At 40.9% G+C, this 21,026-nt stretch overlaps 1 protein-coding gene across 4 annotated transcripts in view; it reads right to left on the bottom strand.

The window, feature by feature from the left end:
* uggt2 (UDP-glucose glycoprotein glucosyltransferase 2) overlaps window positions 1-21,026 on the bottom strand; it is a 39,037-nt gene that overhangs the window by 4,678 nt on the left and 13,333 nt on the right. For 3 of the 4 annotated variants that reach the window (XM_046053374.1, XM_046053373.1, XM_046053375.1), the window contains 15 exons: window positions 20,289-20,495; window positions 17,922-18,053; window positions 17,187-17,317; window positions 16,704-16,799; window positions 16,385-16,487; window positions 15,674-15,753; window positions 13,787-13,976; window positions 13,499-13,657; window positions 13,287-13,372; window positions 10,616-10,700; window positions 10,359-10,441; window positions 2,412-2,516; window positions 2,212-2,296; window positions 1,477-1,659; window positions 1,145-1,305 (listed from right to left, as the gene is read on the bottom strand). In XM_046053374.1, the coding sequence (XP_045909330.1) occupies window positions 1,145-1,305; window positions 1,477-1,659; window positions 2,212-2,296; window positions 2,412-2,516; window positions 10,359-10,441; window positions 10,616-10,700; window positions 13,287-13,372; window positions 13,499-13,657; window positions 13,787-13,976; window positions 15,674-15,753; window positions 16,385-16,487; window positions 16,704-16,799; window positions 17,187-17,317; window positions 17,922-18,053; window positions 20,289-20,495 (1,886 nt within the window). Of the gene's footprint in view, window positions 1-1,144; window positions 1,306-1,476; window positions 1,660-2,211; window positions 2,297-2,411; window positions 2,517-10,015; window positions 10,040-10,116; window positions 10,204-10,358; window positions 10,442-10,615; window positions 10,701-13,286; window positions 13,373-13,498; window positions 13,658-13,786; window positions 13,977-15,673; window positions 15,754-16,384; window positions 16,488-16,703; window positions 16,800-17,186; window positions 17,318-17,921; window positions 18,054-20,288; window positions 20,496-21,026 lie in introns of all 4 variants that reach the window. The other variant, XM_046053376.1, reaches the window with a different exon arrangement.

Here is a 21,026-nt window from a genome sequence, read left to right as displayed (position 1 = left end):
TGCGGATCATTCCCCCTCACTGCTTTTGTCCTGCCACATAGAGCTAATCAGCACACTGGCATGAAGTCAAATCACTGTGGTTTTCTGACTTTTCTTTTTTCCCATCCTCATCAGCAAGTGGTAAAGTGGAAGGTTCTGCTCTCTTTGTTCAGCCACTGGCTGCTACCTGATTAGCCGTCACATTGACAGGGAGGAAGAACTTAGTGCCACACTTTTTATTCCATACCTCTTGCTTCATTTAATGTGTACCATGGCTGTATACATAAATCAGATACTAAAACATAGCCACAGGAATTGCACCTCTAATTGGTGGGGTCCAATCACCATGGAAACTGGATGAACACAGTACTGTTATGTAGCCACAAATACTTTATTTTCCAAAATAGTGCATAATCCAATATGGGAGAATTCAATAGGTTTCGATTTGAGCTTGCACAAATATTATCTATATTTATATATTTTCTATTGCCTGAGAAGGGTGAGCTTTTAAAACTACATGAAAGGTTTGGCATTCTTTTGGACTTCCAGTTTCTGAGATCAAGATAGATTAAAGGAAGCAGAACTACAGCACTTCCAGCCTCTAAACACAAGAATACAGTCCCTCTTTCTTCTTTGTAATATTTGGGACTTGGGAAGAACTTTACACACACACACACACACACACACACCCTCTTGCAGAATAATGAATAATTCCTCTAGATGATTTACTGAATCCAAGTGAAAGATGTATTTTCATGATTGTGAGAGATCTACTTTATTTTGCAGTATGGTCTATTTTAGACTTCTGTTTATTTGTAACTCCTTTCATTCCACTTTGCAAAGTACAGAGGGAAGTCATAAAAGTGTCCGCCTAAATAAAGTGGGTGAATGGCCTACAAGGAAGAAGTGACTGTGGAAGTGCAATGTTCTGAATACTAATATTTTAAAATGCATATATTTATTCTGGCGCCTATATTGCCAGAAGTGGTTACCTATATTTTCCATAAAAATAACAATAGAGTGAAAGAAATAAAGAAGGGGATTGTGGTGTCATTCTAGTGTGTATATGATTGAACAGCAGGTAAAATACCCGAAGTCCTTGCCAGGAATTCAAAACCTTTTTGTGCTGCTATATTCCATTTCACAGTTTTTTAAGGAAGTATACCTGATGTGGTATTTCCTGTGTCCTAGATGTGAGGCCCAATAGCCAGTCTTCCAGAAGCGATAGCCTTCCATCTCTCTGCGGCTGTCACAAAATGGTGTGTAGCCATAGGGAGCGCCTTCCAGGTCTAAATCCCTCAGCTCCGTCAGATCAGCCCGCACTATCTGTGAGAGAACAAGGACATCGGTAAGTACAGAGAAGACTGACGACACTTCAGGGGTGTTCAAAATCTCATCCAAACTTCACACCAAGGCTGGGACTGATATAGACGAGTCTCTCACTTTAAGCCACTCACACATAGCTCTTTCTCTTTGTCAGTTCCATTAGATCCTTACCTGGTCGGCGTCCACAAATATGATCTTGTCCACAGCCAAAGGGAACAGAACGTCCAGGAAGAGGATCTTATACCCCCAGATAATGCGCTGCTTCTCAGTCTGCTGGTGGAGCCAACGGGGCCACTTGTACTGTACCAATTCATACTGGAAGCCATATGACTCTGCCATGTGAGAGATGGTCTCCTACCCGCAACAAAACACAAACACCAGTGGTTAAAGAAATCAAAGACACAAACACTAAACATTTAAGAAATGTGCAAAATTCAGTTAACAATTAGGTGGAAGCCCTCACATAAAAGACTACACCATTGATAGGTGACTATGTTACAAGCCTTTAAATGCAGAGTGATGCAGATGCAGTTGGACAACTGTATTAAGAGATACTGGTATTAAAATGCCTGTTAGCCAAATCATAATGCAAGGCTGAAGCCCAACTATATAATATATAGTGCAAGACATTTGGACATACTTGATAAATAAACCGGATGTCATTAACATACAACATGAAATTTCACCCCCATTAAGCCATTTTTGCAACTCAACTTGTGTCAGGGGCACTCAAAATAGATTCACCCCTATAGAAAATTTGAGATTAAACAGACCAATACAAAGGAGGAAACAACCCATGGATCTTTTCTTTGCTTGGTAAAAATAAATCTCTCAGGAATCGGGATAAAGTTATCTTGAACAGGCAGAAAACTAAATTATGTAGTCATGTCAGGAGTCATGAAGTACCTTGAAAGATGGAGAGAGGTAATTCTTGAGGAACCAAAACTTGACCGGGGTTTTGGTATGCCGAAGGACGGACAGCATCATTATCCTGAAATAGACACAAAGAGTGAAAGATCAGTTTCAGGCATCAGGGCAATAAGGAACTTGAAGCATACGGCCTTAAAAGTAAGCGTGCGAGTGTTTGTGAACTGAAAGTGACCCACCTCAGAAAGCGTTCGTACAGATGGCCCGAGGCCACAGAAAATATGTTCAGAACATCCTCTTTCTTCTTCTCTCCCTCATCCTTCTTGGAGCCACCACCACTGATGCTGTAAATGAGACCATAATATTTCAGTCTCTTGTGTTTTTGATTGATGCATTTTTTTTCATATAGTGACAGTATATCAGAACAAAGCCAGTAGAAACCATGCTTTTGTAGAGCCAGCAGAAAACATTTTCAAACAAACCATGCAATATTGTGTTGCAAGCTGGGGCGTTTTATTCAAATAAAAAAAAGAATAAAGTAAATGGCAATGCTCAGAAAAGCCATAATTTTGAAGTGATTTTAACAGCAGTCCTGCTGCTGGCACTCCTCTAGAGAACTAAGTAATCACTGTGTTAGAAGAAAAACAGTTTAAGCAGCTGTAACATTAAACCGCAAATATCTCCCTTATAGAGTCCATAATTTATAATAATTTAAAATGAACCATTTGAATCATAGATGCACTGTTAAATGGTAACACTGTGTCATGGGATCTAAGTTTTTGGTAACAGCAGAAATTAAATAAACACATCAGGCCCCATTTTGTGAATCAAGTTGCAAGTATGTGTTGTCATACATTATAGTTAATTGTGTTAGGGGAGTCCAATCACATCAGCTCCTCTCATTCCCTGCTCTCCCAACCATAATGTACATAATGACAGTGTGGTAATGTTAAGGAAAGCCTAGAGGAGCTTATATACTAATATTCTCCTTTGTGGCGTGCAGACTTGTAGGTAAATGTACAGCAGCCCATTCTGTTTCTTTTTAATACATATTTAATAGTGTAAATCTTGTGGTCACTATGTTGTCGACACATTTCTTGGGGTTTTATTTGGAATTATGATATTCCACACTATCCAAATCCAGTTATAAAAAACATTGTGAGTAGTAATGTATTCCAGTACAACCAATAAATAAAGGTTAAAAAAATGTTGCTGGTTGTCTTTTTTTTTTTTAACAAACCTTTAAGTGAATATTTGGATGCATTCAATTTAGATTGGACTAAATGCAAAAACAACCACATTGCCTGTTTAAGCCTTTATGTGGTCGCATAATCCAACCAAAACATATATGAATAGCCATGTCCCTCCTCTAACACGTCATGTTGAAATTAAAAACGACGCCTGAGCCGCCATTTTGCCAGCCCCTTAGACATACACAGCTGTTGTGTGTCCAGAGGATGGTACCATTGTCAACACTGCTCATTTGCACAGCATAACCTATTGTCACAACAATTAGTTCAATTGATTGCTTGATTGTTAGAAAATTTATTAATGCCAATTTTGATAATAGATTGTCCAGGGTACCCCCAGGATTCTCAAAGTTAAATTTAAGATTTTTTAAGACCTTTTTAATACCACCTAGGATGAAATTTAATACCAACTTCACTGTCATATAATGAAAAATCTGTATGAATTTTAATGCCACAGAAAGTTATTTACAAAGTTACATGTATTTAATAAAACATTTTATTATAATACATCAATATTTAACACGCTATAGCTTTTTGGGGTGTGTTTGTACTTGTTGTACTGTAATATGAATCAAGGACGTCACTTTGTGTTGAAAAGTGGTGGGGACATAGGGGTTCGAATTAGAGGTGTGACGATACACTTAGCTCACATGCACGATTTACAATATTGGGTTCATGAGAACAAGACAAGAAGATATTTTAACACTATTTTGATGAAATATTCAATGCTGAAATATATAAATGTAGAAAAAATTTCCTGCATTCTGGAGAGATTTTCTGCACCAATTTATGGTATAATTGTCTTTATTCATATAAAGTCATACAGATGACAATGCACATTTGTGTCTTCTCTCTTATTTTCTTATTTCTTATTGTGAAAATAAACATTTATCAAGTATTTCCATTTGTTTTTTTTAACATTTCTTGTTGCAAGCCATTTTTCAGAACATATTTAACAAATGCTTCGAAAAAAGTGATGGAGACATGTCCCCAGTATCCCCAGCGTAAATTACACCTATGAAATGAATCCAATATTTGTGCACTAAGAACTCATAAGGCATGAAATCAAAAATACAAACAAATTGTGCAGAATGAGTTACAATCAGTTAGACCTTGGCTAGATAAGGTAATGTAATTTAATATGCCAATTGCTTTAGTGATTATTCATCCTGTTCGGTTTGTGCATCTTAAGGCTGTTTGAAATATAGTGTTATATAGTATTGGCTTGAAAGCAGCGGGGATAAGGAGTTGGGCTCCGGTTTGGTTTTTCCTCATCCCCGTGATTAGCACATCGGGGTGATGTACTGTGTAATGTGCGTTAGCATGTCGGATGTTTCCATTCACATAACGTTAACTACAACAGCAGCGCAGCGCCGACACACAGACACGGTCCTCGTCAACTGTCTCGCTGTTGTAACCACGTTCACTGACCAAGAACCTGCAGGCGGGTCTTCCAGCTCCGCTGTTTCATTGGCGCTCGCCATAGTGTGACGCCACTGTCCTCGGCCTCTGAATTTCAGACACTTTCCCATTCTCAGGCGACGAGCTAGCGTTAGATGGTTAGTAGCCCGTCAGAGACGATTTGTTTTCTTTCCTTACAACTTCGCGCAGAGCTGGATGCCGGAGCTCGTGCACCGCGAACACTTCACAGTTCAGAGCGTACAGCTGATCACCGTAACGTTACCTGTACTGCCTATAACATCAGAGACACACCAAACGGAGTAAATTATAAATTCACGCACATAAAAAGTGTTTATTTATGACGTTACGGCATTTATTTAATCCTACGAAAGGACAAGAACAAATTTAAGACCTTGGTAAACGAAATTTAATACTTTGGTAATGAAATTTAAGACTTTTATGGCCTTATTTTTGAAATATGAAATTTAAGACTTTTTTAATACTTGTCATTTACCAAGTTGAATGCCAAGTTTGCTACTTCAAGTTTCTCAAAGGAGTAATATGGCTGTCTTTTCACTAATTAAAGTGATGAAAATAGCACAGAACATGAGTACAGCGTGTACTTTTGACATGGTCCAAACACACTGGAACTGGAAGCTGGCAGCATGAAATGTAGTTAATTGTGGGACCTCTCCTCCCACTGTGGTGTAAGGTGAGCCACCTTAATACCAAACCAGCCAGCAAGGAAATAAAACTCACTGCACCTTTGGGGGGAAAAAAATAGCCCAAATTGTTACTTTACACAACTTGCTGTACAAAAGCAGCACCTATGCAATCAGTCCATGATCGTTCACAGTGAATTAAACTATCAACTAAATGAGTATATATTAGCAAAAATTTTAACACAATTTGAAAATGCAGGTTACAAACTAGATTAACTAAAAAATTATATACAGCTACAGATACCAGCGCCGAAAAATCCAAAGGTCATTCTCAACACTTCTGAACGCAGCAACATACCCTAACCGCTGTTGAGGAGGAGTGGCTCATGATGCAAGGCACATTTAGCGGACAGAAATCAGGACTTGTGCTGGAGGGTAGATGTGTCTGCAGTCAAACTGTGTGTCCTTGTCTGTAACAGACTGCTGATGAGGGAAGGAGTGTCTCCCCCACACTCAATCACAACCACAGCCTCGGCCCCGAGGCTCCAGGAAGACACCAGTGAGTGAGAGGGAGGTGTGAAGGGAGGAGAGGGAGCATACTGTTTGTCTCTACGTGTCCTCTAAAACTCTGACACACAAAAAGAGACTGACTGGTAAGCAAGTCACATCCATACAACACAAACACAATGTTGGCCCAGGACACATAACTCTTCTTTTTTTTTTTTTTTAACCATTTTGTAATAATTTGTTGTTTGTCCTTCTGAAAAAATTTGGTGCATTTCTCTCCCTGCGCTCCTTCTCAAACCAAAGCAATGCTTTCTCTAGTTGGGCTGTTGGCTTCTGGGGAGTCACCACACATCTGTAGGGTCTGGGAATACCGACTGCCTGCCTTGACTAAGCCTGCCATTATGACGGGCCTCCAGCACTATAGTGGGGCCCTCCAGATAAGCAGCTTTAGATGGTCAGGTGAGAGCCTGTTTGGCTGACTCACTCGAGATAATCTGGACCTCTGGAATGATCAACAAAGCTCTGGGTAAATCCTGAGCAGTGGACAGCACTAACCAGACAAAAGTCTACTTCTGTTTTTCCTCCAACTCTGTAGACTGAATAATTCTAACATCTGTGTGGAAATCATACAGATAAATTTACAATATTAAGCTGTGTGGCAATCAGCATACAAAAAGATAGTTGATGTATAGGTACACATGGACTATAAAGCATAAAGTTGCACTTTATTTTCCATTATTTATACGGTTATTTGCATGCTGTTGCATGTATATGGCTTAATGGACAGTCAAACCAAAATAGTGTAAAACACTATTAGGGGACAAAGTCTGGGTACAATACTGCTCAAGGCATTCAGTCTACAGTGTAAAGTAAAAAGCAAAAGTTGTCAACACAGGTCGTAAACGGGAAAGCAGCAGCAACTGACGAGTTTTCGGTCAGGAATGGAGGAAACTGATAGCAAAATATTTTCCAAGTTACACATGGTTTGAGTTATTGTTAGTTAATAGGTCACAGGCGACATTTTAATCATGAAGAAAATGGCAAGAAACGAGGAAAGGAAAAGCAGAACATGTGCACTAAAGAAAAACAGATTAACTACATGTGCATTTTTATATATTTTTTTAAACTCAGACACTGTAACGGCCAACACAGCGACTCACACTTTACCCACACGGCACACAATGACAGATAAAACCACAACATTCACATCACAACTTACTACTCTGCAATTCTGTTCATCTTCTGAGCTACAGTACGTGGACACAACCGTTCTCATCTTTCCTAAGCACATAGTAAATATGTGTTATAGAACAACCCCTGCCTATTATCGGGAATCGGTTTGGAAAAACATTAACCGCCAAGGCCCCATCAAATACTCTCCAAGGTCCTATGACCACACGGGGAGAGATAGCTTTTACAGCTTCCTCCGCCTGATTTCTAAGCACGGCATAAAAGAATACTGAACCCTCAAAGTTCCCCAGGCTGAGAGTAGCGAGAAGGAGCAACTTCTCTTCATCTTCCACCCAGCCAGAGACAAAAAAAGAGCGTGGGAGAGAAAGCACAAAACCAATTTCACCAAAACCAAAACTATTTTCACTCAGGCTCATTATTGCTCTACAGAGATAAAGTTCTCTCTAAAGATGAGAGAATTTGTAACAACTCTGTCACTTAGACTCACTGATGCCTGCTGATGCATGGATCCACCTCACTAATTCTTCAGAGGTGTTAGATCAATATATGGCCTTCAGTCCCGCCCTTTACAACGAATCCCTCAAAGCATTCTGATGTTACAAATGAAGTAATGGATATAAAGACCTCTTTGCTTTCAAACCAATAGTATTTTGTAAGATCACTGGTCAAGGTCTACACAATGTGTTAGCTGAAATAGTCAGACACCTTTGCAAACCAAGCGTTATTATTCTGCTGTGCAGTCTTTTCAAACTGTAATTTTCTGGGGCCATCATTCAGAGTCCTGTGAAAAAACACTTAGATCTATCAATCAGAATGTGAGGATTTAGCTTTCAAACAAGCACATATTTTTTCAACATTTTGTAACTCTGACTAAATTGTATTTGTCTTTTAATTAGTAATTATTTCCAAACTTCACTGGATGTTTATAGGACTGAGTGGGATGGCTATGGTCAGGTTCTGCAGTGCAGGTCTGTTTAAGGTGGACAGTTGGACAGATAATATATATATATAAGAAAAGATATATGGTTAGACTTTTTTTGATGAGTGGCTTCTAAGTCTTGACATCTGGGTACTGTTGTCTTGAAAGGAGGATATGCTGGAGTCATGCCAAAAGAAAGTACTCCCCTCTCTCCAAATGCAGTCAAATTCAAGTAAATTTTAGATTCATACCTCACAGGCACTTAAGGAGCATTATGTCTCTTGAAACCATCTTATTCAACCCTTTATGAGTATTTTGATTACTCAAAAGCATACCATGGGAAATGGTCTTAAGATTACATTCAGTTGTAAATGTATTCACCCATCTACCCAGCCACTTTCAGCTTCTAGTCTGGTCCTGGTGATGGCAGAGGTAGGCTATATACAGGGTGGCCAAAATGTCTCCCTAGAGATCCTAACAGCAGTTGTAATCCCTTTAGCTTGTTCTGGGTCGCATTCGGTGTGTCCTCCTAGTTGGACAAGCCTAGAATACATCTACAGGAAGTTTCCTGAAAGCACCGTGATCAGACAGCCGAACCACCTGAATTAGCTCCTTTCAACATGCGGGAGCAGCGATTTTACTCGAAGATACTGAGTTTGTCCCTGAGGATGAGCCCACCAAGAACGCGCCTGATCATTTGTGGAAAGACCGGATGGCTTGTAGAAACAACCCGCCACAAGGGATATTCCCTGAAACCATGAAGGTCATAAATCTTCTAATGTCCTTACATGACACGTAGACTGGATGGGCAAACTCCCAAGACCCCTCCGATGTTAGAGCAAGAGTACAGAGGAGCTGGTCCACTGTTCCATGACCAGGACAGAGTCTGCACTGCGCCTCCTGAATGTGAAGTTTCAGCACCCTGGCATGGCTAGGGAGTCGTCTTAGCCAGCTAAGCCCAAAAGGCTTCCTCTTTTAGCTTCACGCCTTCCTGCACTGCTGGTGTTGTCAAAGAAGTTGCTGCTGTGCTAAACTCTTTATTCCAGTGTCCGAGACATACAAGCAATTTAACTACAAAGTCAATCATCCATCTTTGATCTAAGGTTTTCTGATGCCTGGTAGACTTAAGCTTGAGCATGGTGTTTGTTGTGAATCGCCCATACTTAGCACACAAGTTCAATAACAAAACAACACTTTCGTTTACATAAGGCAGGCTGTTTCTCCCAGTCAAGCACCTTCAGGGCAGGGTTACCATATGAGCACTGAGGTCCTCCAGCAGAACTCTGGCGTCCCTAGGTGACACCTCCAGGGCCTCAAACAGAGAATCCAACAAGGCCAAGTACTTCAAACCACTGTTCAGCACACAGGCACAAAGCCCATACAAGTAGTCCTCCTGTTCTCCAGGGAAAACACCCACACATAGTTGCTTCACCAAGGGCTCAAAAGTATTCCCACATCGAGCTTCTTTCCCACCAGACAGGTGACAACCCAAGTTCCAAGAACCTTTTTTTGTAGCCAGGGGATCGCACACTAAGGCCCGCACCTTTACCTGCCGCCTGATCAGCAACATAGCTGATGATAAATCCAAAACATAGTTTGTGAGTTTAAGCGACAATATTTAAATTCACATTACAGTTTTATAACCAAGTATGGCCCTGTGTATGTGGGTACAGTGTGTTATGTTTGTGTACATACTGTAGTTTTACGCACTTGTGCATGGACACACACATATGCAGGTTACAACACTAGTAGTGTTTCTTGATGTTCTAAAAATGGCTGCATAAATAAATAAATAAAAAAGTAAACATCCATCATTCTCATTCATTGCAAAAGCAACCGATAAACACTGCATGCTAAGGAGTATAACAAAAAAAAGTTCCAGGTGCTAAATGAGTTGCAGCAACACTGCCTACCTTTTCTCAAAAGTGCTCCAAACACTTCACACAGCAAGCATTAAGTGAGGAGACAGGATCACACAGTTAGGAAGTATTGGGGGAAACACACAAATGCACACACATACCTACAGAAGCACATATTTTTGGCAAGACTAGATCTTACAGCATAATAGTGCAGTCTGGATCGAGGGGAGGAATAAGATCTCCTGAAAAGGCAACGTATAATTGACAAACAGAAGGCACACGAATAAACCCACCAATCAATGACCTCACAGTTGTTACAGTCAGTCAGCTTGGGGGAGAGTTTTAAAACAACTAACACTTACCAAATTTTAGCTGTATGTGAGCATAGATTACACACCTTGCTATGGAGTCCCATATGCCTTTGCTTTCACTAGCTTCACTTAAAAGATCTTCATTGATCATCTCTGCCTTTTTCTGCACCTATAATGAAAAAGGAGACATAAAGTGGAGATTTTCTCAGTGATTTCAGACTGTAAAATCATTCCAACATCCTCAATCTGTGACCTGCTGAAGGGCATTTTACTGTATATTGAATACTGCCCAGTGCTATGAGAAATCTAATATACTTTGCAAACATCTAGGAAACATACTCACTCTGACTTTGATGATCTTACTGTGGAAACTGTTTAGTAAAACTATGACATCACCAGCATCTGCAGGAGAATCTGTTCCATCATGCCTGAAAGGGTGGATAAAGAGTAAGAAAGTGATCACTGAGAGTGAAACTCAATGGTTATGAAATCTGGACAATCGATCTGCAGCTAGTTAGTTTAACAAAGTGAATTCCCATTTGAAGATTTAAACTCATCAAAAGACTGGAGAATAAAGTTTTATAAAAATTACATAATTCAATTTAATAGCATTTCAATACAACCCCAGAAAATATAACTTCAGCCTTATTATGTAACCTGGACACAAAGAAAGGTACTCCTTAGCCCTAAGCCACAGACACATGAATTGTAAGACAAAATAATTAGTTTTTGAAGAATCTTTAGAAATCTTTTGAACTACAAATCAGTAGCAAATTCAATCCGGCAAACTAATTAATTGGCCATGATAGCGATAAGTACTATAATTTGTTTTTTACAATTCAATTGACTGTACTATCATACATTATACAACTTTAAATTCTATAGGTTAAACACTTTTTTGTTGTAACATATCCTAAAGTCCAGCTGAAACCACAAAGGGCCAGTGTATAGAGTTTGATTGACAAGTGAGCTGGCAGCAGCACAGAGATATAGTGTAAACAGACAGCATTTAGCAGTGGAACTGTAGAATAAGGCCCAGACCATTTAACAACTAAAACCAACCAATGCTGATCTACAAATATCAGTTTTTAGACATCTAAATGTGATACAGCCGACTACCTACCTTTAGGCCATTCGCTGCAGTCTGTACATTAATCACTTCTCATTGCTACAAATATCTAAATCACCACTTATTAAAATGAGTAGTACTTACAGAACTGCTCGACCAATCAGATTTCCGTTTTAATATTGTGTTAAGAGTCCACCATTTAGGTGAAATACATTTTTGTGTATCTGTGAAGGAGGCTGATTCACATGTTTTAGCCATGGCAACAGTGCAAGAAAAATATACAGCATAAGCACCTCTCATGAAGGAGACAACAGCGGCTAATGGACAGACCACTGACAGTGAGAGCACACACTTAAAAGCAGATACTGGGACAGATGCCAGGATTACACTCTGACCATATTCATTACCCTCCATCATCATTAGGAATCACCTTACCATTATTTTATCCATCACTACTTCCCAGCCATGCTGTATATACTGGTAGATTTAATGAGAAAGTCTGTACAGTATTGATTGCGTAACACTGGCCTTTCACTGTAATTGTTTTAGGGCTGATTTGCCCAGTGGAGAATGTGTTTTGGCAGACAGGATCTGCACGGTCTGATGGTGAAACACCAGAGACCCAACTTCAGGAAGACATGAGCAATAGGCCATGATGCACAGCAAACCATTACGATCCTAGTGCTTACTAAAGGCAAAAAACTAACCTTATCACTATGATAAATGCCCCCTCCTCATTGGGCCCAAAGAGCATTTCCACCCCTATGCTCATGTGCTGCTTGTGTTTCACCCCTCTGCTGTCACTGATGCTGATGAACTCAGCCTTTAGGGCTCGTGTTAGAAAGCATCAGAGATCAATCTGTATCCTTGCTCTGAGGAGAGGAGAGCTGGCCATCTCATTCATCGCTGTCAGGGCAAGGCGCGGTGGCAGCACACAGGGTGCAAGAGGAAAACGCAGGCTCTGGGACCGGAGAGCACAGACACTCCCACTAGACTGTGATCGGCCACCTAACCAGAGCAGAGTGCCGCTAACCACAAGAATAATGACACTGCCAAGGTGAAAAATGACATCACCTCTTAGCTTCACCTGGAGGATTGGAGAATAAATCTTAGTTGTCTGATATGATTCCAGAAGAACCGAGGGCTGTATGTGCCCTAAATCTTATGTGAGGATAGCTAGAGAGGACAATATCTGTGATTGTAGGGACATCTAGCTCCGCCGCGCTACATGCCCATGCAGACTCACATACATGGTCGGGATTTGAGCAATTATCGCAACTTGGCAGAGAGGGATTATCGTTCTTTATTATGTTATATAGACATGATACAGCTCCTTTGAAAAATAATTTGTTTAAGTATTTGTTTAAGTAGAAGGTACCACAGTACATTTTAATGTAAAAAGTGCAGAATTAAAAGAATACAAGGCATCGTTTAAAAATTCATCAAACCCACCAAAAGCACAATACAGTTTCTATTTGCCCAGGGAAATTAGGCAACGCCCACGCACTCTGTCTAGTATATGCAGCCTTTGAAACCTACGCCGTCCAAACTAAAACACATTCTGCTGTTGATGTTTTGCAGCCTGAGGTGGATAGCATGGCAGGTGACCAGCTGAATCATCCCTCCACTCTGTCTTCTCTTTAATAGCACCCCTTTCCTCCTCCTTGTCTCTCTCCCCTCTGCGGTGAGCAGAACTCCCTGCACTCATCAAAACCTTGAGCTGCTACAGTGTCAGCAGCTCTCCGTGTTACCATAGTGATGGGTTTCGTAGCTACCAGTATGAAATGGAGAGGTAGCCGAAAACAACCTTGATGCTGAACTACTGATGAAGCCGCCTAATTGGCATCATTAACTATTAACTAACTTCTTTCAAATATATTAATATCTGTGAGGAATGAGAAGGGAAAGACAATGCAAAAGTCTTTAGACAGTGGTGAACACTCACGTGAGAATCTGATAGATGTCCTCTGACCTCCCTTTACGTAATCTCAGGATCCAGGCACCGGGATTGGCTTTCAGCTGGAAATATCCCTGTTGTGGTTGAAACAGCAGTCTGAGTATTTACTGTAAGCGTACAATTCACACTTGTTCTCTCAACCGTGGCACTAATGCAGTGCAAGAAAACTACTGTAAGATTAAGTAGAGAAGGCTGCTGACCAGGTTAGCCATGACAATAGTGTCATACATGAGCGCGTCCCGACTCATGCCCAGGGTGAACTGCAGTCCACGGGGAGGCTGGCCGCTCGACAGGTCAAAGCAGTGGCCCTCCAGCAAGAGATGCTCCAGCTCATATTCTGCTGTCACAACCCCGCTCACCTGGAGTGAAACCGCAAATTACAGAGGACAAAAAAACAATGTGGGGACAGTTAATAGAAAGCGCCTCTGCCCTAATTGAGGGATGAGAATGACACGATTGCCTGTAGCCGTGACAAAGGAGCAATACACCTCCTGCAGGTGGATGTTATCCAAGTCATGGGGGCTGCGGACAGCCTGCACCATCCAGCTCTCTGGTGTGATCATATTAAGAGTGAGAAGGGGAGATTCTGGGAGCTCCAAGAAGCGGGCAACTGGTCCTGGAGACACTGTGTCATTGGCCATGAAATTCACATCGGACTCCAAGACAAAGCGGTAAAAGCTGTGAAGACAGACAGAGAAAAAATATTTAAGTGCTTGTCCATTAACAGAAAATTAACATCTAACAACAGACACGAGAGCTGAAAGCCCTAAAATGGTGGATATCCTGCAGGACTTCTTGCCATTGGACTGAGTCAACACTTCTATCCAACTAACGCATTGTCCTCTTCAGCAAGCACTAAAATGATGACACGTTGTGCAATAGTCTATTTTCTAGGACAGGAGAGACGGGCTCTGTTGTGACAGCTGGGTATATACAATCTCTTCAAAGTGAAGAATCTAATATTATTACTGCCAGTATTCCTGCTCAGGCAATAACAGAAATATGTGCGCTAGTCTGTGCACCAGAAATGTTCCCTTTCTACATTATTACTCAAAGTTGTCGCAGAGGCTAGTTCTGGGCTAATTTATTTTCTTCAGTGTGCCCTCTGACACCCAGGAATCATAATGAGTAAAGATAACATAGCAGATGATAAACAGAACCACTGCAGATTATTTTTATTTAGAGTGCCTTCTTATCCTCAAAAGGTGCATCATCACATTTTACATTCTCTTTAGTTAATTCCCGCGACAGCAGCCATGTTTCTGTGCAGCATAACGGAGCAGTTACATAGGGGCTGTTGACTCCAGGGTGAGATGGGAGCTGCTGCCACAGCGCAGTAAGGTGGTGAGGGAAAGGCTTTAGTTAAGGAGGAGAAAGCCAGTACACCAGGGGAAAGACAATTTTCATTTGATTGGTTCCCATATGTGAGATGACCAATTCGGCATAAGAAGAAAAGTGAGAGAAAAAAGGTGAGCTGCCCTGTGGTCTCACCACTATGAGAAGTAAAGTAAATGAAATGAACCCACTGACGCAGAAAAGGATTCATGTGCAACCCCCAGCAGGACTATCCCCAGGGCTTGGGCTATAGGATTAACAAGCAGATGGCTCTACAAGGGACATCAAGAAGGGAAGTTGTAACTTTGCGGTTACAAAAATCATCTACCGAGTTAAACTAGATGTCACCCTCTCGTGATCAGGATCTTTATGATGAGATTAAAAAAAATAGGAGAGATGTCCATTATCCAATATTTTGTATTTTTTAAATTACATTTGTTTGTGAATTTAAAGGTCATTAATTCCCCAAAGTGGAAGATTTATTTTTTACTGGACTAGTGGAGCTGCTAGTAGCAGCTTGATTGCAGACATCCAGCTAATTTATCTCTCATGCGAAAATATCATGTAGCATATTTGTGTGAATTACAGTCACTCAGGAGGGACAGGGAAACATTTTTTCATTTTTTTTATTTATTACTTTTGGTCTCTGACAAAGGTCATACTGTAAGGTCATACCCCCCCCACCACCACCTTTTGGTGTTGAAAAACAAAATACCATAACAAATTACTCAGTGTTGCTCAATTCACTCAATGGTGTGAATGTTAATGGGCAATTTCAATCTTTATTTTGTTGTTTTTTTAAATTACTTTGTTGTTTTTACTGCATGACTTGAACCGCAACAGTGCAAGCTGTAAGCAATTTGCCCAGAGATGCAAGGGGAGGCCCAAAGCAATAAGGTAGTGTTATTAAGCAGATTGCATCTGTGCAGTGTGTCTTACAAAGGGAAAGAGCGAGGCAGAGATGCTACGTCTGCAGGGGTCAGAGGATACACAAACAAGCCGAACAGGAAAATTTAATTACTGTTGGAGCCAGAGCTTACCTCTTAAGGGGCATCTCGGACAACTTGGCCCGGCAATTCATGAACACCTGCAGTCTCACGTTGACCACTTGACCGAGCACCTGCAGGAGTCACAGAAGAAGAGACCCAGCTAGAAACCAGGAGCAGGGAGGTACAAGACACAAGAGACCACCGCTGAACAATAGGACTGAAGAGAGCTTGTAGTTTCATTTACCTTTGCCCTTACCATTACTGAGTTTTAAGAGGTTCTCAAATGGCTAGGCACATATTTTACATCTGTCATGATATTACAGCGGTCAAAAATAATGAGCCAGTGGTTATGACCGCTACCTTCCTTCAAACCAGCTGTGACGCTGATATGCTGGCATTATATTACTGCATACTGCAGTGTGCTACAGAAAAGTGTACACTGTAATACTACTGAAGGTGGCTGTCTGTAAAGGCATGGTGAGTCATATGTTCATGCTCACCCAAGTCAAATCCTCACCACACCAAGCCTCCAGCAATATGCAGCAGACAGCCCATGGGATACAGTGAAACTAAACCATGAAACTGATCATTAGCATCATGTAACAGAAAAAAGAAAAAGAAAAATTCTATCTGAAGTGCACCTTGGCAAGCTTTGTGTTTCTGTACTTTTACTTTCAGTGAAAGTGATTCTAAAGTGTTCTTGCTGTATCAGGAATCGATGGAAAAGAGAGGAGTACAATACAAGCGAAGAATACAGCTTACAATCAGGAGAGGGGACATCTTCTGTGCCTGCCTAGTGAGGGGGTCAACGATGGCGACGACATCATAGAACACCTCGTTTTCACGCGGGGAGAGACGGAGCACACTGAGGACGAGAACAGCGCACCAAAGTGGATTCAGCAACAAAAAGGTTATACAACCCTTATTCAGCAGAACTGCAAATCAAAAGATTCGCCTTTCTGGACTGCTTGAAATGATGGCGTAGCGATTTTCACATCCATTGTAACAAAAGAAAAGTAAACACTTCGCTGTGAGACTGCAGAGCCAATAGGACAGTAAACAAAGAAAAAACTTTGCCCACCTGTGACTGTCTCTGAGAAAGTCAACATCCCTCCTGACCTCTCCTTTGGGGGCAGCAGTTAGGAGGGCATCAACTTTCATCACTAAGTCACTGGCGCTAAGGGAAAAGAGGTGTTGCAGGGTCAGTCCATCATTTATTAATGCTACTACATGTTAGGAGAGATGTCAAACGGGGCTCACATTACGTGATGTCAACCTTTCAACGCTACCTTCAAACTCAGAAACGGATATTTGCTGCATTATAGAACACTTATTTGAGCAGCAAGATTTTTTCATTCAAGGGGGAAAAGAAGAGGACTGTTTGTAGAACCTTTAAGACAAACTCAAGAAAAGTGTAAAAAGGTAAAAGGTATTCCACATCATAACAACTACTGCCGTCATCCTCTAATGACGGGCTGCTCCAATATTTATCACAGACAGTTAAAAAAAGACAGAAGGAAGAGACATTTTTCTCACATAACAAGGCAGAAAAATACAAACATACTGCTTTGGCTTCATCCCCATCTGTTTAACTTTGGCTTTGACTTTCTCTGCAGAACCGCTCAGTGTAATCTTCTCCAGCAAGTGGAAATCCTCCACAGTGAATTCTTCCTGCTCTTCAAATGGACCAAGGATCTAACATGAGGGAAAAATAATGCAGTCAGAACACGACTTTCCCAATTCTTATCTCAGCATGTATTATTTACCACTTGCCAAGGGGGGTGTTAAATGTAATGTGATTGTAACACAGGGTTTTATCCACTTAAAGGCATGGGATTCAGTCACGGTGCCTGTGTTTTCCTCCTTTCTATTTTTGGGAGTACAGTCCTGCCACTGCAGCAGAGAAATGTAAAATGATATTAATTGTTACTGCCATCTCAGAGGCTGGCCTCTTCATCCGCGGCTGTCAGCATCACTGCTGCTGAGACATCAGTCATCAGCTCCGTACTCACATTCAGTCAGCACATACAGACACACACAAACATCCACGCCAAGTGCAGTTTGTGCCACCTGTGACCTTTGAGAAACAGTCTCGCTGATCTGACAGTACTAAGGAAGCACTCTGAAAACACAAGAGGGAAAATCCACCAAAGTGCAGCAGCCTACGCCACTGTACCAAAAAATAGCAGCAACATTTAACCAGTGTTTTACCTTTCTGGCATCAGAATGTGATCTAATGTAGAAATTCTGAGGTAACTGAGAAGATGCTAATTGAACTGTGTTGTGAAAGTCCACTCACCCTGCCGTTGCTGATCACTGCCCGCTGTCCAGGACTCAGTTTCAGGACGTCTCTACAAAACAGCTGCTGACTACGGATAAGATCCACCTCCAGTGTGTTGAACTTTTTTTCAAAGGCATCTTCGGCCATGCCCTGGAGCCGAATAACAAAAGTTTGTTTAGGATGTTAGATAAATTGTTGACTCACGTATTTCTGAAGAATCTGTGATGTAACTTTAAAGTCCAATAGTCCAAAACAAAATCGGAGTCATGCATTGGCACAAAGAATGATGTATGGGAGGCAAAACAAATATTCACAATATCATTGATGCCTTGCATCATCAGCGCAATTACTGCAGCTTTCAAACCTAAAATATTTCAGCCAGAGGAGAGAGCTGTAAGAAATGCACATTTTTGAAAATTAGATGAATCAATTTGTAATTAATATAACAAACTTAATTAAGCCTCAGCCATTTTTGTCCATAACAAATTAGGTGTGGGAGTGTGGAGGGTTTGTGGAGTCAGGTTATTAGTTTCTCCAACATCTCTCCTCAGGAGAACAGGTGAAATACCAATAATGTCAGCACAATCCAGTCAGCAAGTCTGTCTGGCAGCCAATAATAAACTCATATCCCTCGACTCTGGGTCTCAACTCACACAGCCACCTCCAACCCATCTTTCCGTTGCTATTTCCAGCCCATTCTCTCCCCATTGTTTAAGGCTGGTATAATTGAAGGGCAGTTTGTTACTGATGGTCCCCAAATGTAACCTGTGCTGTGTGACTTATTCCTGATGGGAGAGATGGGAGCTTTCCTGTCAGATGATTTGTTGATTGGTGCCTTTTCTTATGTGTAATGCTGTGTGGGTGGATACCACACACCACAGCATGGAGAACACTAGTGCCTGTAGACTGCTTACAGAGCAGAGTGATGGTCAGGCTTGGCTGAACACACGAGGCTCACACAACCATGAACGGTGAGCAGGAGCTCAGCTCCAGGTCCTGAAGACCAGGTATCCACCATCGCTTTTTAGTTAAAGATTCAGCGTGTGGAGCCCGCCTTGTGCTGGCCCCTGTGACAGCTCAAGTGGAACTGACAGGGAGTAGGCTGATTGCCTTGGCATCCACAGGCTGTGGAGCATCATGCGTGCTCTAAATGTATTCTGTTAGTTGATGTTCAGGAGAGGAATGAGAAGAAGGGCTCATCAATCACCATTTTTCCCTGACTGTGCACTTAAATCATGATAGCAGTGGCAGGCAAATCTCTTCAAGTCGTTATATCCAACCTTTGTTTTCCTCGTTTTTGCCGCCATGCTCATCAATTCTGCCTAATACGTTCTCAATTAGTTCAGTGGTGACAACATTACTCCAATTTTATGAATTAGTAAAATGAATTAGTTACTTTCAACACAGTTACATTCACACTGTAGTCCTGCATATCTTTTAGGGTTGGATGATATGAAGCTGTTTACCATAAGACAATATAAATGTATCAGCTGTTAGAGCTTTTGCTATACTTTTTATACTTAGGTAGCTATTTAATATCTCTGGGTGTTTAATCCATGACAGGAAGGGTTGCAAATCACTGAGCAGGGCCGTTTTATGGCAGTATTGGATTTATAGGATTTTACATCAATGTGATGAAGTACCTCAGGTACTATACTTCTTATACCGGTTCAAACTAAACAGGCTAAATGGTTTATCAATTGAATTTCCAGAAAATTAACTAACACAATATTTATCACTATTGTAATATAAAACTACATACTATATACCATGACAGAAGATTTTATGCATGTAGCCCTCCTCTAATATCTATATATAACTGACAGCATCTCACTTGTCGATTTGATAAGTTTTGGGAGTGGAACACACAAACGATACTTTTGTATCCTATAAACATTTCTATGTTTACTGCTTGTGTTGACACACTTCAGCAAATTGTGGTGGCAGGTGGGAAATTCACACATACCTTACTTACAACTATTTGATCACATAATAAGAAAACCAGGATGTGAAATTGACCAGATATCTGATGCCAGCTTCCGGTTCTTGACCGTTTTTAATACTCTGTGTAACAGACATGTTTCAGTCAGTATCAGTGAAGTATTAAGGTGGAATCCCTAAAGCACTGTACTGCAGCTTTAAGGAGAGGCAAATAAGCACAGTCATTTCAATCACAAAAATAAAGATCTAATTTAGTCATAACCCAATATAATCAGCAAATCAATATATTGCAAAGCTGTACCTGAAACTCAGGAAACTTTGATGTAATTGCAAAAAATATAGAATCTAAAGGGTCCAGTTTGTTTGAAAAGAAAAATCAACTGATAACTGAATTTCTCTGAATTGACCAAAAAACAGACCTGTGTTACTAAATCCCTCGTTTACCTGGATCAGTAAGTCCTTCATCTTGGTCCCCTGTTGGAGGAGCTGGATGCTCTCCTCTTTCAGGAGTTTATGCGCAAACTCTGCTGCAGCCTTATATTTCTGGGTGAGGAGAGAGGCCCAGATAGCCCTATACAGCACAGTGTTAACTCCGCTGGGCTTTCCGCTGGGGTTATCTATCACCCCTACACGAACTCCGCGGCTGGACTTCTGCTTGCGTGCACAGACACAGACACACACACACATAAACTGAGCAGTGATATAAATTCACACAACAATCACACATTCTCATACTTCCACAGACCACAGGTGTCACTGAGGGAGAGCACTAGGAGGAAAGAGCGTTGATTGCTTAAAAGCAACAGTAAAGGTTTCTCCTATTCTGCTTTTTCTACCAGCATGGAATTTTTTTATGACAAATACAAAATGTCTGTTTGCTTGTATTTATGATTTTTGTTAGCACACACACGCAGAAAAAAAATTTTCAGTGTAAATTTACTTTCTTTTGGGTCATCCCGGCCTGCCATATAAAAAGTATCTCAATGTACGTCATCTCTTCCACTTGTATGTGAGGTACAGATTTACAGCGGGTGCGTTTTGTAGCTGTAGCTGCAAGATTTGTGAAATGTGAAAAATGTTACTGATTGAGTCAACATTCATTCCTTCTAAGAATTTAAGGCTTGTGGTATATTGTAAAGACTATATATATATATATTTACATTTTTTTTGGCACTGGTATTG

This window comes from Micropterus dolomieu, linkage group LG07 (assembly GCF_021292245.1).
Source record: "Micropterus dolomieu isolate WLL.071019.BEF.003 ecotype Adirondacks linkage group LG07, ASM2129224v1, whole genome shotgun sequence".
NCBI classification, from domain to species: domain Eukaryota; kingdom Metazoa; phylum Chordata; class Actinopteri; order Centrarchiformes; family Centrarchidae; genus Micropterus; species Micropterus dolomieu.
Note: the sequence above shows the minus strand (reverse complement) of the source record. Positions and strands in the feature narration are given on the sequence as shown.